We start from the raw sequence: 24,083 nt of genomic DNA, 5'->3' as shown, positions 1-24,083 counted from the left end.
AAGGAGGTTCTGTCGATATTAGAGGTTCCAGAGGTCAAGTTGCCTAATGAACCTTTGATCCCTAAATTAGACAGAGTGTACGAGGACAGGGTAGCCCCGCTAACTTTTCCTTTACCTGTAAAAATGGCAAATATTCTTAAAAACGAATGGGATAGAATGGGATTTTCCTTTTCTCCTTAGTCTGCCTTTAAAAAATTATTCCCGGTACCGAACTCTCAGCTGGAGTTATGGGGTTCCGTCCCTAAGATGTATAGTGCTATCTTCACGTTAGCTAAGCATAATACTATCCCTCTTGAGGATAGCTCGTCTTTCATAGAGCCGATGGATAAAAAAATGGAAACTTTTCTCAGAAAAATGTTTCAGCATACGGGATATTTCAACCAGCAGCGGCTGTTGCCTCGGCTGCTGGAGCTGCGACCTACTGGTGCAACTCCTTAATGGAATTGATCGAGGTGGAGGGTCCCCTCGACATTATCCAAGACAGAATTAAGGCTTTGAGAATTGCTAATTCTTTTATCTGTGTTGCAAACATGCAGATTATTCGCCTGAATGCTAAGATCACTGGTTTCCCATTGCAGACGCGTTGGCCGCTCCGGCTGAAGTCCTGGTCTGCGGGCATGACTTCTAAGTTTAGACTACTTTCCCTCCCATTTAAGGGAAACATTTTTATTTGGTCCAGGCCTGGACTCTATTATCTCCAGGGGGCATGGGTGCCTTCCTACCACAGGATAAAAAGAACAAATCTAAGGGACAAGGATCTAATTTTTGTTCCTTTCGTTCTGAAAAGTTCCAACGTCAGCAGTCCTCTAAGCCAGATCAAACCAAAAGCACTTGGAAGCCGGCTCAATCCTGGAATAAATCCAAGCAGAACAAGAAGCCTGCCGAGAACAAGTCCGCAAGAAGGCGCGGCCCCCGATCCAAAGCCGGATTGTGTAGGGGGAAGACTGTCGCTGTTTTCAGACGCTTGGTCCAGGGACGTGCAGGATCCGTGGGTCCTGGAGGTCATAGCTCAGGGATACAAGATAGGTTTCAAATCTCATCCACCCAAGGGCAGATTTCTCCTCTAAAGCCTGTCTTTAAAACAGAAATGAGAGAAGCCTTTCTGGGGTGCGTGCAGGATCTGTCCTCCTTGAGGGTCATTGTCTCGGTTCCTATCTCAGAAAGAGGTTTGGGATACTACTCAAACCTGTTTGTGGTCCCGAAGAAAGAGGGAAATTTCCACCCAATTCTGGACCTAAAGTGCTTAAACAAATTTGTAAATGTCCCCTAGTTCAAGATGGAGACAATAAGGTCCAGTCTTCCTCTAGTTCAGGAAGGACCACTATAGATCTGAAGGATGCCTACCTTCACGTTCCAATCCACAGGGACCACTTCCATTTCCTAAGTTTTGCGTTCCTGGATCAGCACTTCCAGTTCATTGCACTTCCGTTTGGTCTAGCTATGGCCCCAAGAATCTTTACAAAGGTTCTAGGAGCTCTCCTGGCCTTCGCCAGAACCCAAGGTATAGCAGTAGCTCCCTACTTGGATGACATTCTGGTTCAAGCACCATCCTTTTCGGTTAGCAGAGGACCATTCGGTATCTCTTCTCTCTCTTCTTTGATCACATGGATGGAAGATAAACTTAGAGAAGAGTTCTCTCATTCCAAGAACCAGGGTAGAATTCCTATTTCTAACCCACCAGAGACGGTGCAAGCTAGCTTTGGCATGTCTTGCCTTCCGGACCTCCTTAAGGCCATCTGTGGCTCAGTGTATGGAGGTAATTGGTCTCATGGTGTCCAGCATGGACATAATTCCTTTTGCCAGGTTCCGTCTCAGGCCGCTACAGTTGTGCATGCTGAGGCAGTGGGACGGCGATCATTCGAATCTGTCTTAACAGATTTCCCTGTACAACCGGTCGAGAGAAACGCTCTCTTGGTGGCTCTGTCCAGAAGGACATCCTTTCTCAGACCATCCTGAGAGATTGTGACTACGGACGTGAGCCTCTCAGGATGGGGAGCTATTTGGGGTGCCAAAAAGGCACAGGGCCTGTGGTCTCAGGAGGAATTCTCCCTCCCGATCAACATTTTGGAGCTTCAAGCAAGCTACAATGCTCTGAATGCTTGGCCTCTTCTGGGTTTGTCCCGGTTTATCAGATTCAAATCAGACAATATAACCTCAATGGCTTACATCAACCATCGGGGGGGGGAGGGAATGAGAAGCTCCCTAGCAATAAGGGAAGTATCTCGGATTCTGGAGTGGGCGGAGGCCCACAGCTGTTCCCTGACAGCAATCCACATTCCGGGTGTGGACAACTGGGAAGCGGATTTTCTCAGCAGACCATCTTTTCATCCGGGGAATGGTCTCTCCATCCCAAAGTATTTGCGAAGATATGCTACAGGTGGGGGACACTGGAGATGGATCGCATGGCGTCTCGTCTCAATACCAAACTACCAGATATGGGTTGAGGTCCAGGGACCCTCAGGCGGAGCTAATAGAGCGCATTAGCGGTGCCTTGGAGGTTCAATCTAATCTACCTTTTTCCGCCATTATCACTCCTTCCTCGGGTAGCAGAAGCAGGTGTCAGTAATACTGATTGCTCCATCGTGGCCGCTAAGGAAGTGGTTTGCGCACCTAGTGCGGATGTCATCTTCTCCTCCATGGAAGTTACCTTGTCGCAGCGATCTGCTGAATCAAGGTCCTTTTGTTCATCAAAATCTAGATTCTCTGAGGCTGACTGCGTGGAGATTGAATGCTTAGTCCTAGCCAAGAGAGGTTTTTCTGAGAGAGTTATTGATACTCTCATCCAAGCTCGTAAGCCAGTTACTCGTTGCATCTATAATAAGGTGTGGGGAAACTACTTATTATGGTGTGAAGAGCGTGGTTTTCCTTGGCATAAAGTTAAAGTTGCCAGGATTCTGTTGTTTCTCCAGGATGGTCTGGAGAAGGGTCTTTCGGCCAGTTCCCTGAGGGGTCAGATTTCGTCCTTGTCTGTTTTACTGCACAATAGGCTCTCTGTGCTTCCAGATGTTCAGTCTTTTGTTAGGCCTCTGATTAGGATCAGACCTGTGTTCAGATCTTCGGCTCCCCCTTGGAGTCTGAATCTAGTTCTTAAAAGTTTTGCAACGGGCTCTGTTTGAGCCTATGCATGAAATTGATATTAAATTGTTGTCCTGGAAAGTTCTCTTTCTACTGGCTATTGCCTCACCGCGCAGAGTATCTGAGATTGCCGCCTTGCAATGTGAGCCTCCTTATCTGGTGTTCCATTCGGCTAAGGCTGTCCTACGTACTAAATTAGGGTTTCAGACTGCAACATCAATCAAGAGATTGTGGTCCCTTCTTTGTGTCCTAATCCTCCTCCTTTGAAGGAACGTTTACTTTGTAATTTGGACGTGGTTCGAGCTTTATCTTCAAGCTACTAAGGATTTTAGACAAACTTCTTCCTTGTTTGTGGCATATTCTGGGAAGCGTAAGGGTCAGAAGGTCTCTTCGACTTCCTTATCCTTTTGGTTGAGGAGTCTTATCCACTTAGCCTATGAAACAGCGGGACATAGACCTCCTCAGAACGAGGCCTCTATAGGTCAGATTTGTAAGGTGGATACCTGGTCTTCCTTACACACTTTTTCTAAATTTTACAAGTTTGATGTTTTTGCTTCAGCTGAAGCAGCCTTCGGGAGACAGGTTTTGCAGGCTGTGGTGCCCTCAGATTAGGGTCCGTCTCTTCTTTTTTTTTTTTTTTTTGTCCCTCCCGTTATCATTCAGTGTCCCCTAGAGCTTGGGTATAAGTTTTTAAACAGTAAGGAATGAAGCCGTGGCCTCTCCATACCAGATAATTTCATTTCCTTCTGTATAAGGAGAGTCCACGGCTCCCGCCCGTGTTTCTCCGATGGACGGACCCCTAAATTTTGTGTTTTCTTCTGGCACCTTTTATACCCTGATATTTCTGCTACTGTTCCTTGTTTCCTTGGCAGAATGACTGGGGGATAGGGGAAGTGGGAGAGGTATTTTTAAGCCTTTGTCTGGGGTGTTTTTGCCTCCTCCTGGTGGCCAAGTTCAGTATTCCTCAACAGTAAGGTATGAAGCCGTGGACTCTCCTTATACAGAAGGAAATGAAATGATCTGTTAAGCATAATTTGTTTTAACTTCTCAGTGTCTCAATGTAATTTAAGGGGTTAAATGCTCAGTAATTGTTTAATTAAAGATCACTATATATATATATATATATATATATATATATATATATATATATATATATATATATATATATATATATATATACAAAACACGGAAGGGAACTGCACTGCACTCTCATACCGGACCGGGTACACATCCTATGACCCTGCAACATGCTCAGCCCTGGGTGCCACTGGCACTCACAGGCAGCTGTGCTGTCCCCAGAGCCACAAGCAGTTAACCCCAGACAGGTCTGGGTGCAAGAACCATAGGGAAAATTACAAAACAAATTAATACAACACACAGAGAAAACCCAGCACTCACTTACAAGCTCTCAGCTAAGATTTAAAAGCAAAAATGGAAAGGTTAGTCACCGCATCTGGCCAAATGGGACAAGCTCAGGTACCACGTCAAGGTCCTCTCCAATACCTGAGACCCTAAAACAGCCACACAATGCAAGCTTTCAAATCCAAACAAACTGAAAACAAGGGAAGGGTGCACAGGAATATGTAACCACCCTAGACATATACAAAACACGGAAGGGAACTGCACTCTCATACCGGACCGGGTACACATCCTATGACCCTGCAACATGCTCAGCCCTGGGTGCCACTGGCACTCACAGGAAGCTGTGCTATCCCCAGAGCCACAAGCAGTTAACCCCAGACAGGTCTGGGTGCAAGAACCATAGGGAAAATTACAAAACAAATTAATACAACACACAGAGAAAACCCAGCACTCACTTACAAGCTCTCAGCTAAGATTTAAAAGCAAAAATGGAAAGGTTAGTCACCGCATCTGGCCAAATGGGACAAGCTCAGGTACCACGTCAAGGTCCTCTCCAATACCTGAGATCCTAAAACAGCCACACAATGCAAGCTTTCAAATCCAAACAAACTGAAAACAAGGGAAGGGTGCACAGGAATATGTAACCACCCTAGACATATACAAAACACGGAAGGGAACTGCACTCTCATACCGGACCGGGTACACATCCTATGACCCTGCAACATGCTCAGCCCTGGGTGCGTCTCTTCTTTTTTTTTTTTGTCCCTCCCGTTATCATTCAGTGTCCCCTAGAGCTTGGGTATAAGTTTTTCAACAGTAAGGAATGAAGCCGTGGCCTCTCCATACCAGATAATTTCATTTCCTTCTGTATAAGGAGAGTCCACGGCTCCCGCCCGTGTTTCTCCGATGGACGGACCCCCTAAATTTTGTGTTTTCTTCTGGCACCTTTTATACCCTGATATTTCTGCTACTGTTCCTTGTTTCCTTGGCAGAATGACTGGGGGATAGGGGAAGTGGGAGAGGTATTTTTAAGCCTTTGTCTGGGGTGTTTTTGCCTCCTCCTGGTGGCCAAGTTCAGTATTCCTCAACAGTAAGGTATGAAGCCGTGGACTCTCCTTATACAGAAGGAAATGAAATGATCTGTTAAGCATAATTTATGTTTTAACTTCTCAGTGTCTCAATGTAATTTAAGGGGTTAAATGCTCAGTAATAAATTGTTTAATTAAAGATCACTATATATATATATATATATATATATATATATATATATATATATATATATATCTCTTTGTATGTAATATAATAAATTCAAAATTCTTTTCTGTCTCGCTAATCTTTATTTTTAACTTGTCATATTTCCCCTGGAACTATCGCAATATAGCGAATTAAAATATATTTGACCCTGTTTCTAAGCACATTATATTTCTCCATAATTACATTGCTGTAATGTAATTGTAATAAACTGTATGTTAACCCAGTATCTTTAGGTTGCAATTTTATATTGAAATGTGTGAATTTGTCTTTCTGTACTAGTTTTCCTATTGGCATGTTTTAATATTTTTTACCATGCCTTTCTCCTACAAATAGGTAAGTTGCCAAAAGAAGTTATGTAGTTTCCATCGCTGCTTTGCTCAAACAACAGATTAAAACAAACAAACTCTGAGACCTGATTTTTTTTTTTTGCTCTTTTGTGGGTACATTTGTAAAAAAAAAAAAATTCTCCTTCCTCTCCCGTTGGCTAAAATTGTAAACCAGGAGGTAAAGTAAATTGAGCATGAATTGAGAGGGGGTAATTCTGTTCATTGTTTTGAAGTGTCTACCTTTCTCAAAATGCTATCTTAATATTTACCAAGTAGTCTGGAATAATCTTTTTCATGTACTTTTTCTTTAACCCCTTTGCTTCCTGGAATTTAAGAAAAATACTTGCTCATAGTACCAATGAATTTTTAGCATTTTTGTTATCGCTCTGTTTAAACAAAAATACAGCCTTTATTTTTTTTTGTTTATCTATGAAAACAATATTTTTATAGTAGACAGCTCAAGATATTGATCTAGGCCCATTCTGGTATGTTCGATGCCACTATTTGGCTGCCAAATACAATTATATAAAAATAACTTTTTTTGCAAGCTTTACATTTCTTACTATAAATTTTTACACACAACTACTCCAGCCATAAGACCAATGGTTGTAAAAGCTTCTCTGGGATCCCCTTTGTTCAGAAATAGCAGACATGCATGGCATTGCCATTGGTTTTTGGCAATTAGAAGGCTGCCACTTTCAGCTTCACACCACACTTCTACCCTCCTGCCAATATTCTTCCATAAATAGTGTAGGGCCCCATCCCTCCCTTCATAACTTTTCAGTAGTGTAGAGAACACCACGCCTCCGACTTTTCCCACTCAGCAGCAGCAGAGAATCATTACAGAGAGTGAAAGTGTCACTCTCTATAACAATCTGCGACAAGTACAAGAATCCTTGGTTTTAGTTGTGTTTTCTTTCATGTAATTAGCAAGAGTCCATGAGCTAGTGACGTATGGGATATACATTCCTACCAGGAGGGGCAAAGTTTCCCAAACCTCAAAATGCCTACAAATACACCCCTCACCACACCCACAAATCAGTTTTACAAACTTTGCCTCCTATGGAGGTGGTGAAGTAAGTTTGTGCTAGATTCTACATTGATATGCGCTCCGCAGCAGGTTGGAGCCCGGTTTTCCTCTCAGCGTGCAGTGAATGTCAGAGGGATGTGAGGAGAATATTGCCTATTTGAATTCAATGATCTCCTTCTACGGGGTCTATTTCATAGGTTCTCTGTTATCGGTCGTAGAGATTCATCTCTTACCTCCTTTTTCAGATTGACGATATACTCTTATATATATATATATATATATACCATTACCTCTACTGATTTTCGTTTCAGTACTGGTTTGGCTTTCTACAACATGTAGATGAGTGTCCTGGGGTAAGTAAGTCTTATTTTCTGTGACACTCTAAGCTATGGTTGGGCACTTTTTTATAAAGTTCTAAATATATGTATTCAAACATTTATTTGCCTTGACTCAGGATGTTCAACATTCCTTATTTTCAGACAGTCAGTTTCATATTTGGGATAATGCATTTGAATCAATCATTTTTTTCTTACCTTAAAATTTGACTTTTTCCCTGTGGGCTGTTAGGCTCGCGGGGGCTGAAAATGCTTCATTTTATTGCGTCATTCTTGGCGCGGACTTTTTTGGTGCAAAATTTTTTTTCTGTTTCCGGCGTCATACGTGTCGCCGGAAGTTGCGTCATTTTTGACGTTCTTTTGCGCCAAAAGTGTCGACGTTCCGGATGTGGTGTCATTTTTGGCGCCAAAAGCATTTAGGCGCCAAATAATGTGGGCGTCTTATTTGGCGCTAAAAAAATATGGGCGTCACTTTCGTCTCCACATTATTTAAGTCTCATTATTTATTGCTTCTGGTTGCTAGAAGCTTGTCCACTGGCATTTTTTCCCATTCCTGAAACTGTCATTTAAGGAATTTGATTAATTTTGCTTTATATGTTGTTTTTTTCTATTACATATTGCAAGATGTCCCACGTTGCAACTGAGTCAGAAGATACTTCTGGAAAATCGCTGCCTGGAGCTGTCAAAGCTAAGTGTATCTGCTGTAAACTTTTGGTAGCTGTTCCTCCAGCTGTTGTTTGTATTGAATGTCATGACAAACTTGTTAATGCAGATAATATTTCCTTTAGTAAAGTTCCATTACCTGTTGCTGTTCCGTCTAATACTCAGAGTGTTCCTGATAACATAAGAGATTTTGTTTCTAAATCCATTATGAAGGCTATGTCTGTTATTCCTCCTTCTAGTAAACATAAAAAAGTCTTTTAAAACTTCTCATTGTTCAGATGAATTTTTAAATGAACATCATCATTCTGATTCTGATAGTGGTTCTTCTGGTTCAGAGGATTCTGTCTCAGAGGTTGATGCTGATAAATCTTCATATTTATTTAAAATGGAATTTATTCGTTCTTTACTTAAAGAAGTCCTAATTGCATTAGAAATAGAGGATTCTAGTCCTCTTGATACTAAATCTAAACATTTAGATAAGGTTTTTAAATCTCCTGTTATTCCAGAAGTTTTTCCTGTTCCTGGTGCTATTTCTGAAGTAATTTCCAGGGAATGGAATAATTTGGGTAATTCATTTGCTCCTTCTAAACGTTTTTAAGCAATTATATCCTGTGCCATCTGACAGATTAGAGTTTTGGGACAAAATCCCTAAGGTTGATGGGGCTGTCTATTCTCTTGCTAAGCGTACTACTATTCCTACGGCAGATGGTACTTCCTTTAAGGATCCTTTAGATAGGAAAATTGAATCCTTTCTAAGAAAAGCTTATTTCTTCTGTTATGTGTGATCAGTCCACGGGTCATCATTACTTCTGGGATATAACTCCTCCCCAACAGGAAATGCAAGAGGATTCACCCAGCAGAGCTGCATATAGCTCCTCCCCTCTACGTCAGTCCCAGTCATTCTCTTGCACCCAACGACTAGATAGGATGTGTGAGAGGACTATGGTGATTATACTTAGTTTTTATGACTTCAATCAAAAGTTTGTTATTTTAAAATAGCACCGGAGCGTGTTATTACTTCTCTGGCAGAGTTTGAGGAAGAATCTGACAGAGATTTTTTACTATGATTTTAACCGGAGTCGTTAAGATCATATTGCTGTTCTCGACCATCTGAGGGAGGTAAAGGCTTCAGATCAGGGGACAGCGGGCAGATGAATCTGCATTGAGGTATGTGGCAGTTTTTATTTTCTGAATGGAATTGATGAGAAAAGCCTGCCATACCGTTAAAATGACATGTATGTATACACTTCAGTATTCTGGGGATGGTATTTCACCGGAACTACTGTGTTAAAGGTCACTAATCCTTTTGATAACTATTCTCATGTTAAACGTTTTTGCTGGAATGTAGAATCGTTTACATTGCTGAGGTACTGTGTGAATAATTATTTGGGCATTATTTTCCACTTGGCAGTTTTTTTGTTTTAATTGTGACAGTTTCGTTTCTCTTCACTGCTGTGTGGGAGAGGGAGGGGCCGTTTTTGGCGCTCTTTGCTACGCATCAAAAAATTCCAGTCAGCTACTTTTATTTCCTGCATGATCCGGTTCATCTCTGACAGATCTCAGGGGTCTTCAAACTTCTTTGAAGGGAGGTAAATTCTCTCAGCAGAGCTGTGAGAATTCTTATAGTGACTGTGTATAAAAAACGTTGTTTTTGTTTTCTTATGTACAAATTTAATTAGTGTTGTTTTTTACTAATGGGAACAAACCTTTGCTAAAAGTTGTGTGGTTTTAAAGTTTGATGCAATAACTGTTTTTCAGTTCATTATTTCAACTGTCATTTAATCGTTAGTACCTTTTTGAGGCACAGTGCGTTTTTTTGCTAAAAAAGATTATAACCAAGTTGTAAGTTTTTTTGCTAGTGTGTTAAACATGTCTGACTCAGAGGAAGATATCTGTGTCATTTGTTCCAATGCCAAGGTGGAGCCCAATAGAAATTTATGTACTAACTGTATTGATGCTACTTTAAATAAATGTCAATCTGTACAATGTGAACAAATTTCACCAAACAGCGAGGGGAGAGTTATGCCGACTAACTCGCCTCACGCGACAGTACCTGCATCTCCCGCCCGGGAGGTGCGTGATATTTTGGCGCCTAGTACATCTGGGCGGCCATTACAGATAACATTACAAGATATGGCTACTGTTATGACTGAAGTTTTGTCTAAATTACCTGAACTAAGAGGCAAGCGTGATCACTCTGGGGTGAGAACAGAGTGCGCTGACAATGCTAGGGCCATGTCTGATACTGCGTCACAGCTCGCAGAGCATGAGGACGGAGAGCTTCATTCTGTGGGTGACGGTTCTGATCCAAACAGACTGGACTCAGATATTTCAAATTTTAAATTTAAATTGGAGAACCTCCGTGTACTACTAGGGGAGGTCTTAGCAGCTCTCAACGATTGTAACACTGTTGCAATACCAGAGAAACTGTGTAGGTTGGATAAATACTTTGCGGTACCGGCGAGTACTGACGTTTTTCCTATACCTAAGAGACTAACTGAAATTGTTACTAAGGAGTGGGATAGACCCGGTGTGCCGTTCTCACCCCCTCCAATATTTAGAAAGATGTTTCCAATAGACGCCACCACTCGGGACTTATGGCAAACGGTCCCCAAGGTGGAGGGAGCAGTTTCTACTTTAGCTAAGCGTACCACTATCCCGGTGGAGGATAGCTGTGCTTTCTCAGATCCAATGGATAAAAAATTAGAGGGTTACCTTAAGAAAATGTTTGTTCAACAAGGTTTTATATTACAACCCCTTGCATGTATCGCGCCGATTACGGCTGCGGCAGCATTTTGGATTGAGTCGCTTGAAGAGAACCTTAGTTCCTCTACGCTAGACGACATTACGGACAGGCTTAGAGTCCTTAAACTAGCTAATTCTTTCATTTCGGAGGCCGTAGTACATTTAACCAAACTTACGGCTAAGAACTCAGGATTCGCCATACAGGCACGCAGGGCACTGTGGCTAAAATCCTGGTCAGCTGATGTTACTTCTAAGTCCAAATTACTTAATATACCTTTCAAGGGGCAGTCCTTATTCGGGCCCGGTTTGAAAGAAATTATCGCTGACATTACGGGAGGTAAGGGCCACGCCCTACCTCAAGACAAGGCCAAAGCTAAGGCTAGACAGTCTAATTTTCGTCCCTTTCGGAATTTCAAAACAGGAACAGCATCAACCTCCACTGCACCAAAACAGGAAGGAGCTGTTGCTCGTTACAGACAAGGCTGGAAGCCTAACCAGTCCTGGAACAAAAGCAAGCAGGCCAGGAAACCTGCTGCCGCCCCAAAGACAGCATGAACCGAGAGCCCCCGATCCGGGACCGGATCTAGTAGGGGGCAGACTCTCTCTCTTCGCCCAGGCCTGGGCAAGAGATGTTCAGGATCCCTGGGCACTAGAGATCATATCTCAGGGATACCTTCTAGACTTCAAATTATCTCCCCCAAGAGGGAGATTTCATCTGTCAAGGTTGTCAACAAACCAGATAAAGAAAGAAGCGTTTCTACGCTGCGTACAAGATCTGTTAACAATGGGAGTGATCCATCCGGTTCCGTGGTCGGAACAAGGACAAGGGTTCTACTCAAACCTGTTTGTGGTTCCCAAAAAAGAGGGAACTTTCAGACCAATCTTAGATTTAAAGACTCTAAACAAATTCCTAAGAGTTCCATCGTTCAAAATGGAAACTATTCGGACAATCTTACCCATGATCCAAGAGGGTCAGTACATGACCACAGTGGATTTAAAGGATGCTTACCTTCACATACCGATCCACAAAGATCATCACCGGTATCTAAGGTTTGCCTTCTTAGACAGGCACTACCAGTTTGTAGCTCTTCCATTCGGATTGGCTACGGCTCCAAGAATCTTCACAAAGGTTCTGGGTGCCCTTCTAGCGGTACTAAGACCGCGAGGGATTTCGGTAGCTCCGTACCTAGACGACATTCTAATACAAGCTTCAAGCTTTCAAACTGCCAAGTCTCATACAGAGTTAGTTCTGGCATTTCTAAGGTCGCATGGATGGAAAGTGAACGAAAAGAAGAGTTCTCTCTTTCCTCTCACAAGAGTTCCATTCTTGGGGACTCTTATAGATTCTGTAGAAATGAAGATTTACCTGACAGAAGACAGGTTAACAAAACTTCAAAATGCATGCCGCGTCCTTCATTCCATTCAACACCCGTCAGTAGCTCAATGCATGGAGGTGATCGGCTTAATGGTAGCGGCAATGGACATAGTACCTTTTGCACGCCTACACCTCAGACCGCTGCAATTATGCATGCTAAGTCAGTGGAATGGGGATTACTCAGATTTGTCCCCTACTCTGAATCTGAATCAAGAGACCAGAAATTCTCTTCTATGGTGGCTTCATCGGCCACACCTGTCCAGGGGGATGCCATTCAGCAGGCCAGACTGGACAATTGTAACAACAGACGCCAGCCTACTAGGTTGGGGCGCTGTCTGGAATTCTCTGAAGGCTCAGGGACTATGGAATCAGGAGGAGAGTCTCCTTCCAATAAACATTCTGGAATTGAGAGCAGTTCTCAATGCCCTTCTGGCTTGGCCCCAGTTAATAACTCGGGGGTTCATCAGGTTTCAGTCGGACAACATCACGACTGTAGCTTACATCAACCATCAGGGAGGGACAAGAAGCTCCCTAGCAATGATGGAAGTATCAAAGATAATTCGCTGGGCAGAGTCTCACTCTTGCCACCTGTCAGCAATCCACATCCCGGGAGTGGAGAACTGGGAGGCGGATTTCTTGAGTCGCCAGACTCTTCATCCGGGGGAGTGGGAACTTCATCCGGAGGTCTTTGCCCAAATACTTCGACGTTGGGGCACACCAGAGATAGATCTCATGGCGTCTCGCCAGAACGCCAAACTTCCTCGCTACGGGTCCAGATCCAGGGATCCGGGAGCAGTTCTGATAGATGCTTTGACAGCACCTTGGAACTTCAGGATGGCTTATGTGTTTCCACCCTTCCCGCTGCTTCCTCGATTGATTGCCAAAATCAAACAGGAGAGAGCATCAGTAATTCTAATAGCACCTGCTTGGCCACGCAGGACTTGGTATGCAGATCTAGTGGACATGTCATCCTGTCCGCCTTGGTCTCTACCTCTAAGACAGGACCTTCTGATACAGGGTCCATTCAAACATCAAAATCTAACTTCTCTGAAGCTGACTGCTTGGAAATTGAACGCTTGATTTTATCAAAACGTGGTTTTTCTGAGTCGGTTATTGATACCCTGATTCAGGCTAGGAAGCCTGTTACCAGAAGGATTTACCATAAAATATGGCGGAAATACCTATACTGGTGCGAATCCAAAGGTTACTCCTGGAGTAAGGTTAGGATCGCTAGGATATTGTCCTTTCTACAAGAAGGTTTAGAAAAAGGTTTATCAGCTAGTTCATTAAAGGGACAGATTTCAGCTCTGTCTATCTTGTTACACAGACGTCTGTCAGAAAATCCAGACGTCCAGTCCTTTTGTCAGGCTTTAGCTAGGATCAAGCCTGTGTTTAAAGCTGTTGCTCCACCATGGAGTTTAAACTTAGTTCTTAACGTTTTACAGGGTGTTCCGTTTGAACCCCTTCATTCCATTGATATAAAAATGTTATCTTGGAAAGTTCTGTTTTTAATGGCTATTTCCTCGGCTCGAAGAGTCTCTGAGTTATCAGCCTTACATTGTGATTCCCCTTATCTGATTTTTCACTCAGACAAGGTAGTTCTGCGTACTAAACCTGGGTTCTTACCTAAGGTAGTCACTAACAGGAACATCAATCAAGAGATTGTTGTCCCATCCTTGTGTCCAAATCCTTCTTCAAAGAAGGAACGTCTTTTACACAATCTGGATGTAGTTCGTGCCCTCAAGTTCTACTTGCAGGCAACTAAAGATTTTCGCCAAACTTCTTCCTTGTTTGTCGTTTACTCTGGACAGAGGAGAGGTCAAAAAGCTTCTGCTACCTCTCTCTCTTTTTGGCTTCGTAGCATAATACGTTTAGCCTATGAGACTGCTGGACAGCAGCCTCCTGAAAGAATTACAGCTCACTCCACTAGAGCTGTGGCTTCCACTTGGGCCTTTAAGAATGAGGCCTCTGTTGAACAGATTTGCAAGGCTGCAACTTGGTCTTCGCTTCATACTTTTTCCAAATTTTACAAATTTGACACTTTTGCTTCTTCGGAGGCTATTTTTGGGAGAAAGGTTCTTCAGGCAGTGGTTCCTTCTGTATAATGAGCCTGCCTATCCCTCCCGTCATCCGTGTACTTTTGCTTTGGTATTGGTATCCCAGAAGTAATGATGACCCGTGGACTGATCACACATAACAGAAGAAAACATAATTTATGCTTACCTGATAAATTCCTTTCTTCTGTTGTGTGATCAGTCCACGGCCCGCCCTGTTTTAAGGCAGGTAAATATCTTTTAAATTATACTCCAGTCACCACTTCACCCTTGGTTACTCCTTTCTCGTTGATTCTTGGTCGAATGACTGGGACTGACGTAGAGGGGAGGAGCTATATGCAGCTCTGCTGGGTGAATCCTCTTGCATTTCCTGTTGGGGAGGAGTTATATCCCAGAAGTAATGATGACCCGTGGACTGATCACACAACAGAAGAAAGGAATTTATCAGGTAAGCATAAATTATGTTTTGTGTTCAGGTAATCTTCTTAGACTTGCTATATCTTTAGCGGATGTTGCTGCAGCTTCAACTTTTTGGTTGGAAGCTTTAGCGCAACAAGTTACAGATCATAATTCTCATAGCATTATTATTCTGCTTCAACATGCTGATAATTTTATTTGTGATGCCATCTTTGATATCATTAGAGTTGATGTCAGGTATATGTCTCTAGCTATTTTAGCTAGAAGAGCTTTATGGCTTAAAACTTGGAATGCTGATATGTCTTCTAAGTCTACTTTGCTTTCCCTTTCTTTCTAGGATAATCAATTATTTGGTTCTCAGTTGGATTCTATTATCTCAACTGTTACTGGAGGGAAAGGAACTTTTTTACCTCAGGATAAAAAGTCTAAAGGTAAATTCAGGTCAAATAATCGTTTTCGTTCCTTTCGTCTCAACAAGGAACAAAAGCCTGATCCTTCATCCTCAGGAGCGGTATCAGTTTGGAAACCATCTCCAGTCTGGAATAAATCCAAGCCTTTTAGAAAATCAAAGCCAGCTCCTAAGTCCACATGAAGGTGCGGCCCTCATTCCAGCTCAGCTGGTAGGGGGCACATTACGTTTTTTCAATGAAATTTGGATCAATTCCGTTCACAATCTTTGGATTCAGAACATTGTTTCAGAAGGGTACAGAATTGGTTTCAAGATAAGACCTCCTGCAAAGAGATTTTTTCTTTCCCGTGTCCCAGTAAATCCAGCGAAGGCTCAAGCATTTCGGAAATGTGTTTCAGATCTAGAGTTGGCTGGAGTAATTATGCCAGTTCCAGTTCTGGAACAGGGGCTGGGGTTTTATTCGAATCTCTTCATTGTACCAAAGAAGGAGAATTCCTTCAGACCAGTTCTGGATCTAAAAATATTGAATTGTTATGTAAGGATACCAACATTCAAAATGGTAACTGTAAGGACTATCCTGCCTTTTGTTCAGCAAGGGCATTATATGTCTACAATAGATTTACAGGATGCATATCTGCATATTCTGATTCATCCAGATCACTATCAGTTTCTGAGATTCTCTTTCCTAGACAAGCATTACCAGTTTGTGGCTCTGCCATTTGGCCTAGCAACAGCTCCAAGAATTTTTACAAAGGTTCTCGTTGCCCTTCTGTCTGTAATCAGAGAACAGGGTATTGTGGTATTTCCTTATTTGGACGATATCTTGGTACTTGCTCAGTCTTCACATTTAGCAGAATCTCATACGAATCGACTTGTGTTGTTTCTGCAAGATCATGGTTGGAGGATCAATTTACTAAAAAGTTCATTGATTCCTCAGACAAGGGTAACCTTTTTGGGTTTCCAGATATATTCAGTGTCCATGACTCTATCTTTGACAGACAAGAGACGTCTAAAATTGATATCAGCTTGTCGAAACCTTCAGTCACAATCATTCCCTTCGGTAGCCTTATGCATGGAAATTCTAGGTCTTATGACTGCTGCATCGGACGCGATCCCCTTTGCTCGTTTTCACATGCGACCTCTTCAGCTCTGTATGCTGAACCAATGGTGCAGGGATTACACGAAGATATCTCAATTAATATCTTTAAAACAGATTGTACGACACTCTCTGACGTGGTGGACAGATCACCATCGTTTAGTTCAGGGGGCTTCTTTTGTTCTTCCGACCTGGACTGTAATTTCAACAGATGCAAGTCTTACAGGTTGGGGAGCTGTGTGGGGGTCTCTGACGGCACAAGGGGTTTGGGAATCTCAGGAGGTGAGATTACCGATCAATATTTTGGAACTCCGTGCAATTTTCAGAGCTCTTCAGTCTTGGCCTCTTCTAAAGAGAGAATCGTTCATTTGTTTTCAGACAGACAATGTCACATCTGTGGCTTACATCAATCATCAAGGAGGGACTCACAGTCCTCTAGCTATGAAAGAAGTATCTCGAATTCTGGTTTGTGCGGAATCCAGCTCCTGTCTAGTTTCTGCGGTTCATATCCCAGGTATAGACAATTGGGAAGCGGATTATCTCAGTCGCCAAACGTTGCATCCGGGAGCGAATGGTCTCTTCACCCAGAGGTATTTCTTCAGATTGTTCAAATGTGGGGACTTCCAGAAATAGATATGATGGCCTCTCATCTAAACAAGAAACTTCCCAGGTATCTGTCCAGATCCAGGGATCCTCAGGCGAAAGCAGTGGACGCGTTGTCGCTTCCTTGGAATTATCATTCTGCCTATATCTTTCCGCCTCTAGTTCTTCTTCCAAGAGTGATCTCCAAGATTCTGAAGGAATGCTCGTTTGTTCTGCTGGTAGCTCCAGCATGGCCTCACAGGTTTTGGTATGCGGATCTTGTCCGGATGGCCTCTTGCCAACCGTGGACTCTTCCGTTAAGACCAGACCTTCTGTCGCAAGGTCCTTTTTTCCATCAGGATCTCAAATCCTTAAATTTAAAGGTATGGAGATTGAACGCTTGATTCTTAGTCAAAGAGGTTTCTCTGACTCTGTGATTAATACTATGTTACAGGCTCGTAAATCTGTATCTAGGGAGATATATTATAGAGTCTGGAAGACTTACATTTCTTGGTGTCTTTCTCATCATTTTTCCTGGCATTCTTTTAGAATTCCGAGAATTTTACAGTTTCTTCAGGATGGTTTGGAGAAAGGTTTGTCTGCAAGTTCCTTGAAAGGACAAATCTTTGCTCTTTCTGTTCTTTTTCACAGAAAGATTGCTAATCTTCCTGATATTCATTGTTTTATACAAGCTTTGGTTCGTATAAAACCTGTCATTAAGTCAATTTCTCCTCCTTGGAGTTTGAATTTGGTTCTGGGGGCTCTTCAAGCTCCTCCGTTTGAACCTATGCATTCATTGGACATTAAATTACTTTCTTGGAAAGTTTTGTTCCTTTTGGCCATCTCTTCTGCCAGAAGAGTCTCTGAATTATCTGCTCTTTCTTGTGAGTCTCCTTTTCTGATTTTTCATCAGGATAAGGCGGTGTTGCGAACTTCTTTTGAATTTTTACCTAAGGTTGTGAATTCCAACAACATTAGTAGAGAAATTGTGGTTCCTTCATTATGTCCTAATCCTAAGAATTCTAAGGAGAAATCATTGCATTCTTTGGATGTAGTTAGAGCTTTGAAATATTATGTTGAAGCTACTAAGAATTTCCGAAGGACTTCTAGTCTATTTGTTATCTATACCGGTTCTAGGAAAGGTCAGAAGGCATCTGCCATTTCTTTGGCATCTTGGTTGAAATCTTTAATTCATCATGCTTATGTCGAGTTGGGTAAAACTCCGCCTCAAAGGATTACAGCTCATTCTACTAGGTCAGTTTCTACTTCCTGGGCGTTTAGGAATGAAGCTTCGGTTGATCAGATTTGCAAAGCAGCAACTTGGTCTTCTTTGCATACTTTTACTAAATTCTACCGTTTTGATGTGTTTTCTTCTTCTGAAGCTGTTTTTGGTAGAAAAGTACTTCAGGCAGCTGTTTCAGTTTGAATCTTCTGCTTATGTTTTCAGTTTTTTTCATTATAAAATTTAAACTTTATTTTGGGTGTGGATTATTTTTCAGCGGAATTGGCTGTCTTTATTTTATCCCTCCCTCTCTAGTGACTCTTGCGTGGAAAGATCCACATCTTGGGTAGTCATTATCCCATACGTCACTAGCTCATGGACTCTTGCTAATTACATGAAAGAAAACATAATTTATGTAAGAACTTACCTGATAAATTCATTTCTTTCATATTAGCAAGAGTCCATGAGGCCCACCCTTTTTGTGGTGGTTATGATTTTTTTTGTATAAAGCACAATTATTCCAATTCCTTATTTTTTATGCTTTCGCACTTTTTTCTTATCACCCCACTTCTTGGCTATTCGTTAAACTGATTTGTGGGTGTGGTGAGGGGTGTATTTGTAGGCATTTTGAGGTTTGGGAAACTTTGCCCCTCCTGGTAGGAATGTATATCCCATACGTCACTAGCTCATGGACTCTTGCTAATATGAAAGAAATGAATTTATCAGGTAAGTTCTTACATAAATTATGTTTTTCTATTTAGCCAGTGGATGAAGATAATGTATTTTCAGTATATTTATCTATGGACAATGTATAAAGCATTCAGAACACCCTGTGAAGGTTTCACTTTTTGCACTGTCAATTAAAATTATAAAAATTATAGATTTTGTGATTATAAAAGTATATCATTGTAATGCATGTTACACTGAATACGATTACACTTGACAAATATGAGATCAGTGAATGTTTTCATGAATTTGTGCAAATTTAATGAAGTGTCCGAATTAAATTTTGTTTCTTTTTTGTGTTTCTCTTTTCTCTGCCTAATAGATTTCCAGCCATGTGAAAGCGATAGATACAATTTATCAGTCAACAGATTTTATGGGAATTCGAAATATAAGCTTCATGGTGAAACGTATTAGGGTAAGTATGTATTTTCTCTACAGTCTCCTGAATATTCAGCTGGTATAATGTTTTAACAGCATAGCACCTTTTTCTTTTGAGGTAAACTCTGTTGCTTTGGGGTTTTTTTTGTGTGTTTTGTTTTTTACAATAATGTAATCATTGACACTGGTAGCATAGATTTTCTGTATAAACAGAAGGGTAAAGTAATGCACCAAAATGTAATAAAAGCCAAAAATGTTCTCTCTCCAGAGCCACAGGAATTCCTTTTAACACGTAAATAGAGGAATGCCTCTGCACCCTTAATCTGTAGACTGTAAGCTCTTTGTAGCAGGGCCCTAGTTGTTGTTGTTCCGCGCCAACAGATTCCGCAGCGCTGTCCTGTCCATGGGTAACAAATATAAAGGGACAGTACAATATGAGACACTAAACAAAATTTAACAAACAAATACAGGTGGAATTGGAGCCCTGTTCCCGTGGGAACTTAGTTATGTACTAACTTGTTTTGTCAGCTATGTACTTATTTTACATTTTTAATTTTCCAGCACTTTACAAATAGTTATATTGATAGTAGTAGTGGTAAAAAAATTCTTTTCAAAATAATGTTCATATTCCTTTGGGCATACACACACATTATATGGCCAAAAGTATGTGGACACCTGACCATCACACCTGTATAAGCTTGTTGAACATTCCAATTCAAAACCATGGTCATTACTATGGAGTTGCCACCTCCCCCTTTGAAGCTAGAACAAGCGCAGCTCTTCTGGGAAGTCTTTCCTCAAGATTTTGGTCTGTGGGAATTTATACCCATTCTGCCAAGAGTATTTTTGAGGTCAGGAAATGATGTTGGACGATAAGGACTGGCTCGTAATTTCATTTTGATTCCTCCCAAAGGTATTCATTGCTGCTTGAGGTCAGTACTCAAGTTCCTCCATCCCAAACTGATCAAACCATGTCTTCAAGGACTTTGCTTTGTGCACTGGGGCACAGTCATACTAAAACAGGAAAGATCCTTCAACAAAAGGAAGCACCCAATGGTTTAAAATGTATTTGTATTCTGTAGATGATACTTTATTTGAAACTAAGGGGCCTAGTTCAAACACTGAAAAACAGTCCCAGACCATTATCCCTCCACCAAACTTTATAGTAGTTCCTATACATTAGGTAGGGTTCTCCTGGCATTCAACAAACCCAGATTCTTCCATCCAGCCTGTCAGATGGTGAAGCATGATTCATCATTCCAAAGAACTTGTTTCCACTCCACAGTCCAGTCGCGTCATGCTTTACAAAAAGGTTTTTAAAAAAAAAAAGCCTACCTAAACCGCCACATAGCCCACTGCAAAGTACTCACTACACTATCATCCCCTAAACTGCCACCCCCCACATCTCTAAGTACCAAACTAAAGTATCAACCCCTAAACCGCCTTCCCCACCACATCTCTAAGTACCTAACTAAAATATTAACCCCTAAACCGCCAACCCCCACATCGCTAAGTACCTAAATTAAGTATTAACACCTAAACCACCATCCCCCCACATTGCAAGTACCCAAATATACTATTAAAAAAAAAAAAAAACTATTAAGGGGGCGCCCTAAAAATATTATTAGTATTACAGTGAATAAGTCCAAAGGACAAAGAAATATTATGATAAAGAGGATGGCAAAAGATCTATCAATCCTTAGTCACAGTTGACTATAGTATATAACAATTAGAAGAGATTAATTTATCAGAGAATATACATAATAATACACTAGTGGGCATATATTAATAAAATGAACTAAAAATTATGTATCCAAATTGAACGACAATATAAACCATACAACCAATAAGCTAAGATCACAATAGTGGTAACCCTATGTGATATAAAATATTAAATGATCAGATAAATCTTATTAATAATAATAAAATAATATATAGCAGATGTATATCAGATTAAAAACTATATAAAATATATATATAATATTAGAAAAGTCTTTGATGGTGATAATGGAGGCAGCAATCTGTGATGATCCAGGCCGGGATCCAGGAACAGCAATCTATAAGGACAAGAAGAGACAGATGCGCCACATGGCCCAATATTGTTTGATCCAAAAGATGATTGTTTGTGTGTAAGGGGTACACTCACATTTATAAGGGCACCTCAATTGGTGCTGTAGAAGCAGTCTGGGATCTATAACAGTCACCCAGAAGACCAACCTCCCGAGTAAAGTGTGGAATCTGTATTGAAACGATATAAGAGACACAAGGTGCCTATATGGCCTAGTATTGTTTTGCCTAAATATATCTTATATCGTTTCAATACAGATTCCACACTTTACTCGGGAGGTTGGTCTTCTGGGTGACTGTTATAGATCCCAGACTGCTTCTACAGCACCAATTGAGGTGCCTTTATAAATGTGAGTGTACCCCTTACACACAATCATCTTTCTCCAACATAGGTGTGTCCGGTCCACGGCGTCATCCTTACTTGTGGGATATTCTCTTCCCCAACAGGAAATGGCAAAGAGCCCAGCAAAGCTGGTCACATGATCCCTCCTAGGCTCCGCCTACCCCAGTCATTCTCTTTGCTGTTGTACAGGCAACATCTCCACGGAGATGGCTTAGAGTTTTGTTTTTGGTTGCAATTTCTTCTGCCAGAAGAGTTTCAGAATTATCTGCTCTGCAGTGTTCTCCTCCTTATCTGGTGTTCCATGCAGATAAGGTGGTTTTACGTACTAAACCTGGTTTTCTTCCAAAAGTTGTTTCTAACAAAAACATTAACCAGGAGATAGTCGTGCCTTCTTTGTGTCCGAAACCAGTTTCGAAGAAGGAACGTTTGTTGCACAATTTGGATGTTGTTCGCGCTCTAAAATTCTATTTAGATGCTACAAAGGATTTTAGACAAACATCTTCCTTGTTTGTTGTTTATTCTGGTAAAAGGAGAGGTCAAAAAGCAACTTCTACCTCTCTCTCTTTTTGGATTAAAAGCATCATCAGATTGGCTTACGAGACTGCCGGACGGCAGCCTCCTGAAAGAATCACAGCTCATTCCACTAGGGCTGTGGCTTCCACATGGGCCTTCAAGAACGAGGCTTCTGTTGATCAGATATGTAGGGCAGCGACTTGGTCTTCACTGCACACTTTTACCAAATTTTACAAGTTTGATACTTTTGCTTCTTCTGAGGCTGTTTTTGGGAGAAAGGTTTTGCAAGCCGTGGTGCCTTCCATTTAGGTGACCTGATTTGCTCCCTCCCTTCATCCGTGTCCTAAAGCTTTGGTATTGGTTCCCACAAGTAAGGATGACGCCGTGGACCGGACACACCTATGTTGGAGAAAACAGAATTTATGTTTACCTGATAAATTACTTTCTCCAACGGTGTGTCCGGTCCACGGCCCGCCCTGGTTTTTTAATCAGGTCTGATAATTTATTTTCTTTAACTACAGTCACCACGGTATCATATGGTTTCTCCTATGCAAATATTCCTCCTTAACGTCGGTCGAATGACTGGGGTAGGCGGAGCCTAGGAGGGATCATGTGACCAGCTTTGCTGGGCTCTTTGCCATTTCCTGTTGGGGAAGAGAATATCCCACAAGTAAGGATGACGCCGTGGACCGGACACACCGTTGGAGAAAGTAATTTATCAGGTAAACATAAATTCTGTTTTTGGATCAAACAATATTGGGCCATGTGGCGCATCTGTCTCTTCTTGTCCTTATAAATATACTATTAACGTCTAAACTGCTACCCCCACTTGCAAAGTAATAAACTAACATCTAAACCCTCTAACATTACAGCCCCTAACTTAAACCCTAAATTTACAAAAAAAATCATAATTACCTTAAAAAAAAAACTGTTTAGGTCTGCCTGTCTAGTTCTTCCTCCCTATTCATTCCTTGTCCTCTAGCTTGGGTATTAGTTCCCATTAGTAATTGGAATGACGTTGTGGACTCTCCATATCTTAGGAAAGAAAGCAAAATGTATGCTTACCTGATAAATTTATTTCTTTTCAGATATGGAGAGTCCATGACCCCACTTTTAATTAAGACAGTTATTTTTGACTAAACCTCAGGCACCTCTACACCTTTGTGGTGTTCCTTTTTCCATTTCCCTTCAGTCGAATGACTGGGGATTATGGGTAGGGGAGTGACACTTGACAGCTTTGCTGTGGTGCTCTTTGCCTCCTCCTGCTGGCCAGGAGTGATATTCCCACTAGTAATTGGAATGACGTCATGGACTCTCCATATCCGGAAAGAATGAAATTTATCGGGTAAGCATAAATTTAGTTTTTTTTTAAAAAAAAAAACCCTCTAACATTACACCCCCCGTCCCAATAAAAAAAAAAAAGGTTGAATGCCCTTTTCACTGCCACTTTGTAATTTTGTTTTCTTTTAAGATACGTTATTTTTTTTATTTTTTTTGGTGGGGGGTAGTTAGCGAGTTAATGGGTTTCTTTCTAATGACACGGTGAGTACACGGATCATGTAATTACTATTGGGAATATCACTCCTGCCCAGCAGAAGGCGGCAAAGAGCACCACAGCAAAGCTGTTAAATATCACCTCCCTTACCTCCAACCCCTGTCATTCTCTTTGCCTACGTTAGCGCAAGGAAGTGGTAAAGTTAGGTGTTGGAAAAGAAGATTCTTCTAGCAAGATTTTATTATTTTTCCGCAGTGCAAGATTGTTCTGCTTTGTCCTAGGGTGTAGCCGTAGTCCATATCAGTCTCTTCAGTAGAGCAGTGGTGGCTTTCAAGGAATGGGAACTTGTGGGGTACAATCCTCACTGCGCCTCCCATGTATTAATGCTGCCCTATCCATGCAAGCCTGAGTAAGATTGCTCAGTCTTTGTTTTTATCCACAGGTCCATGTGAGGGAACTGGCCTCCCAAACCTAGTGAGCTGCAGTGCTGCCTGGCAGAAGTCTTAAGGTAAGTGCTAACTTTTATTTTTTTCTGGGACACCTTGCAGAAAAAATAGATTGCGCTTTAAAATGCATTTCTGGGACAAGACACATTCGCCTATTGCTAGGGGGATTG

The 24,083-nt window shown here is 41.6% G+C and overlaps 1 protein-coding gene across 2 annotated transcripts in view; it reads left to right on the top strand.

Moving 5' to 3' along the window:
• The window catches only part of ADAM10 (ADAM metallopeptidase domain 10), an 853,517-nt gene that overhangs the window by 659,836 nt on the left and 169,598 nt on the right, over positions 1-24,083 (top strand). For both annotated transcript variants that reach the window (XM_053717527.1, XM_053717526.1), the window contains exon 7: positions 18,994-19,086. In XM_053717527.1, coding sequence (XP_053573502.1) covers positions 18,994-19,086 — 93 coding nt within the window. The remainder of the gene's footprint in view (positions 1-18,993; positions 19,087-24,083) is intronic.

This window comes from Bombina bombina, chromosome 6 (genome assembly GCF_027579735.1).
Source record: "Bombina bombina isolate aBomBom1 chromosome 6, aBomBom1.pri, whole genome shotgun sequence".
NCBI lineage: Eukaryota > Metazoa > Chordata > Amphibia > Anura > Bombinatoridae > Bombina > Bombina bombina.
The sequence above is the reverse complement of the archived record's forward strand: the minus strand, read 5'-3'. Positions and strand labels throughout refer to the sequence as shown.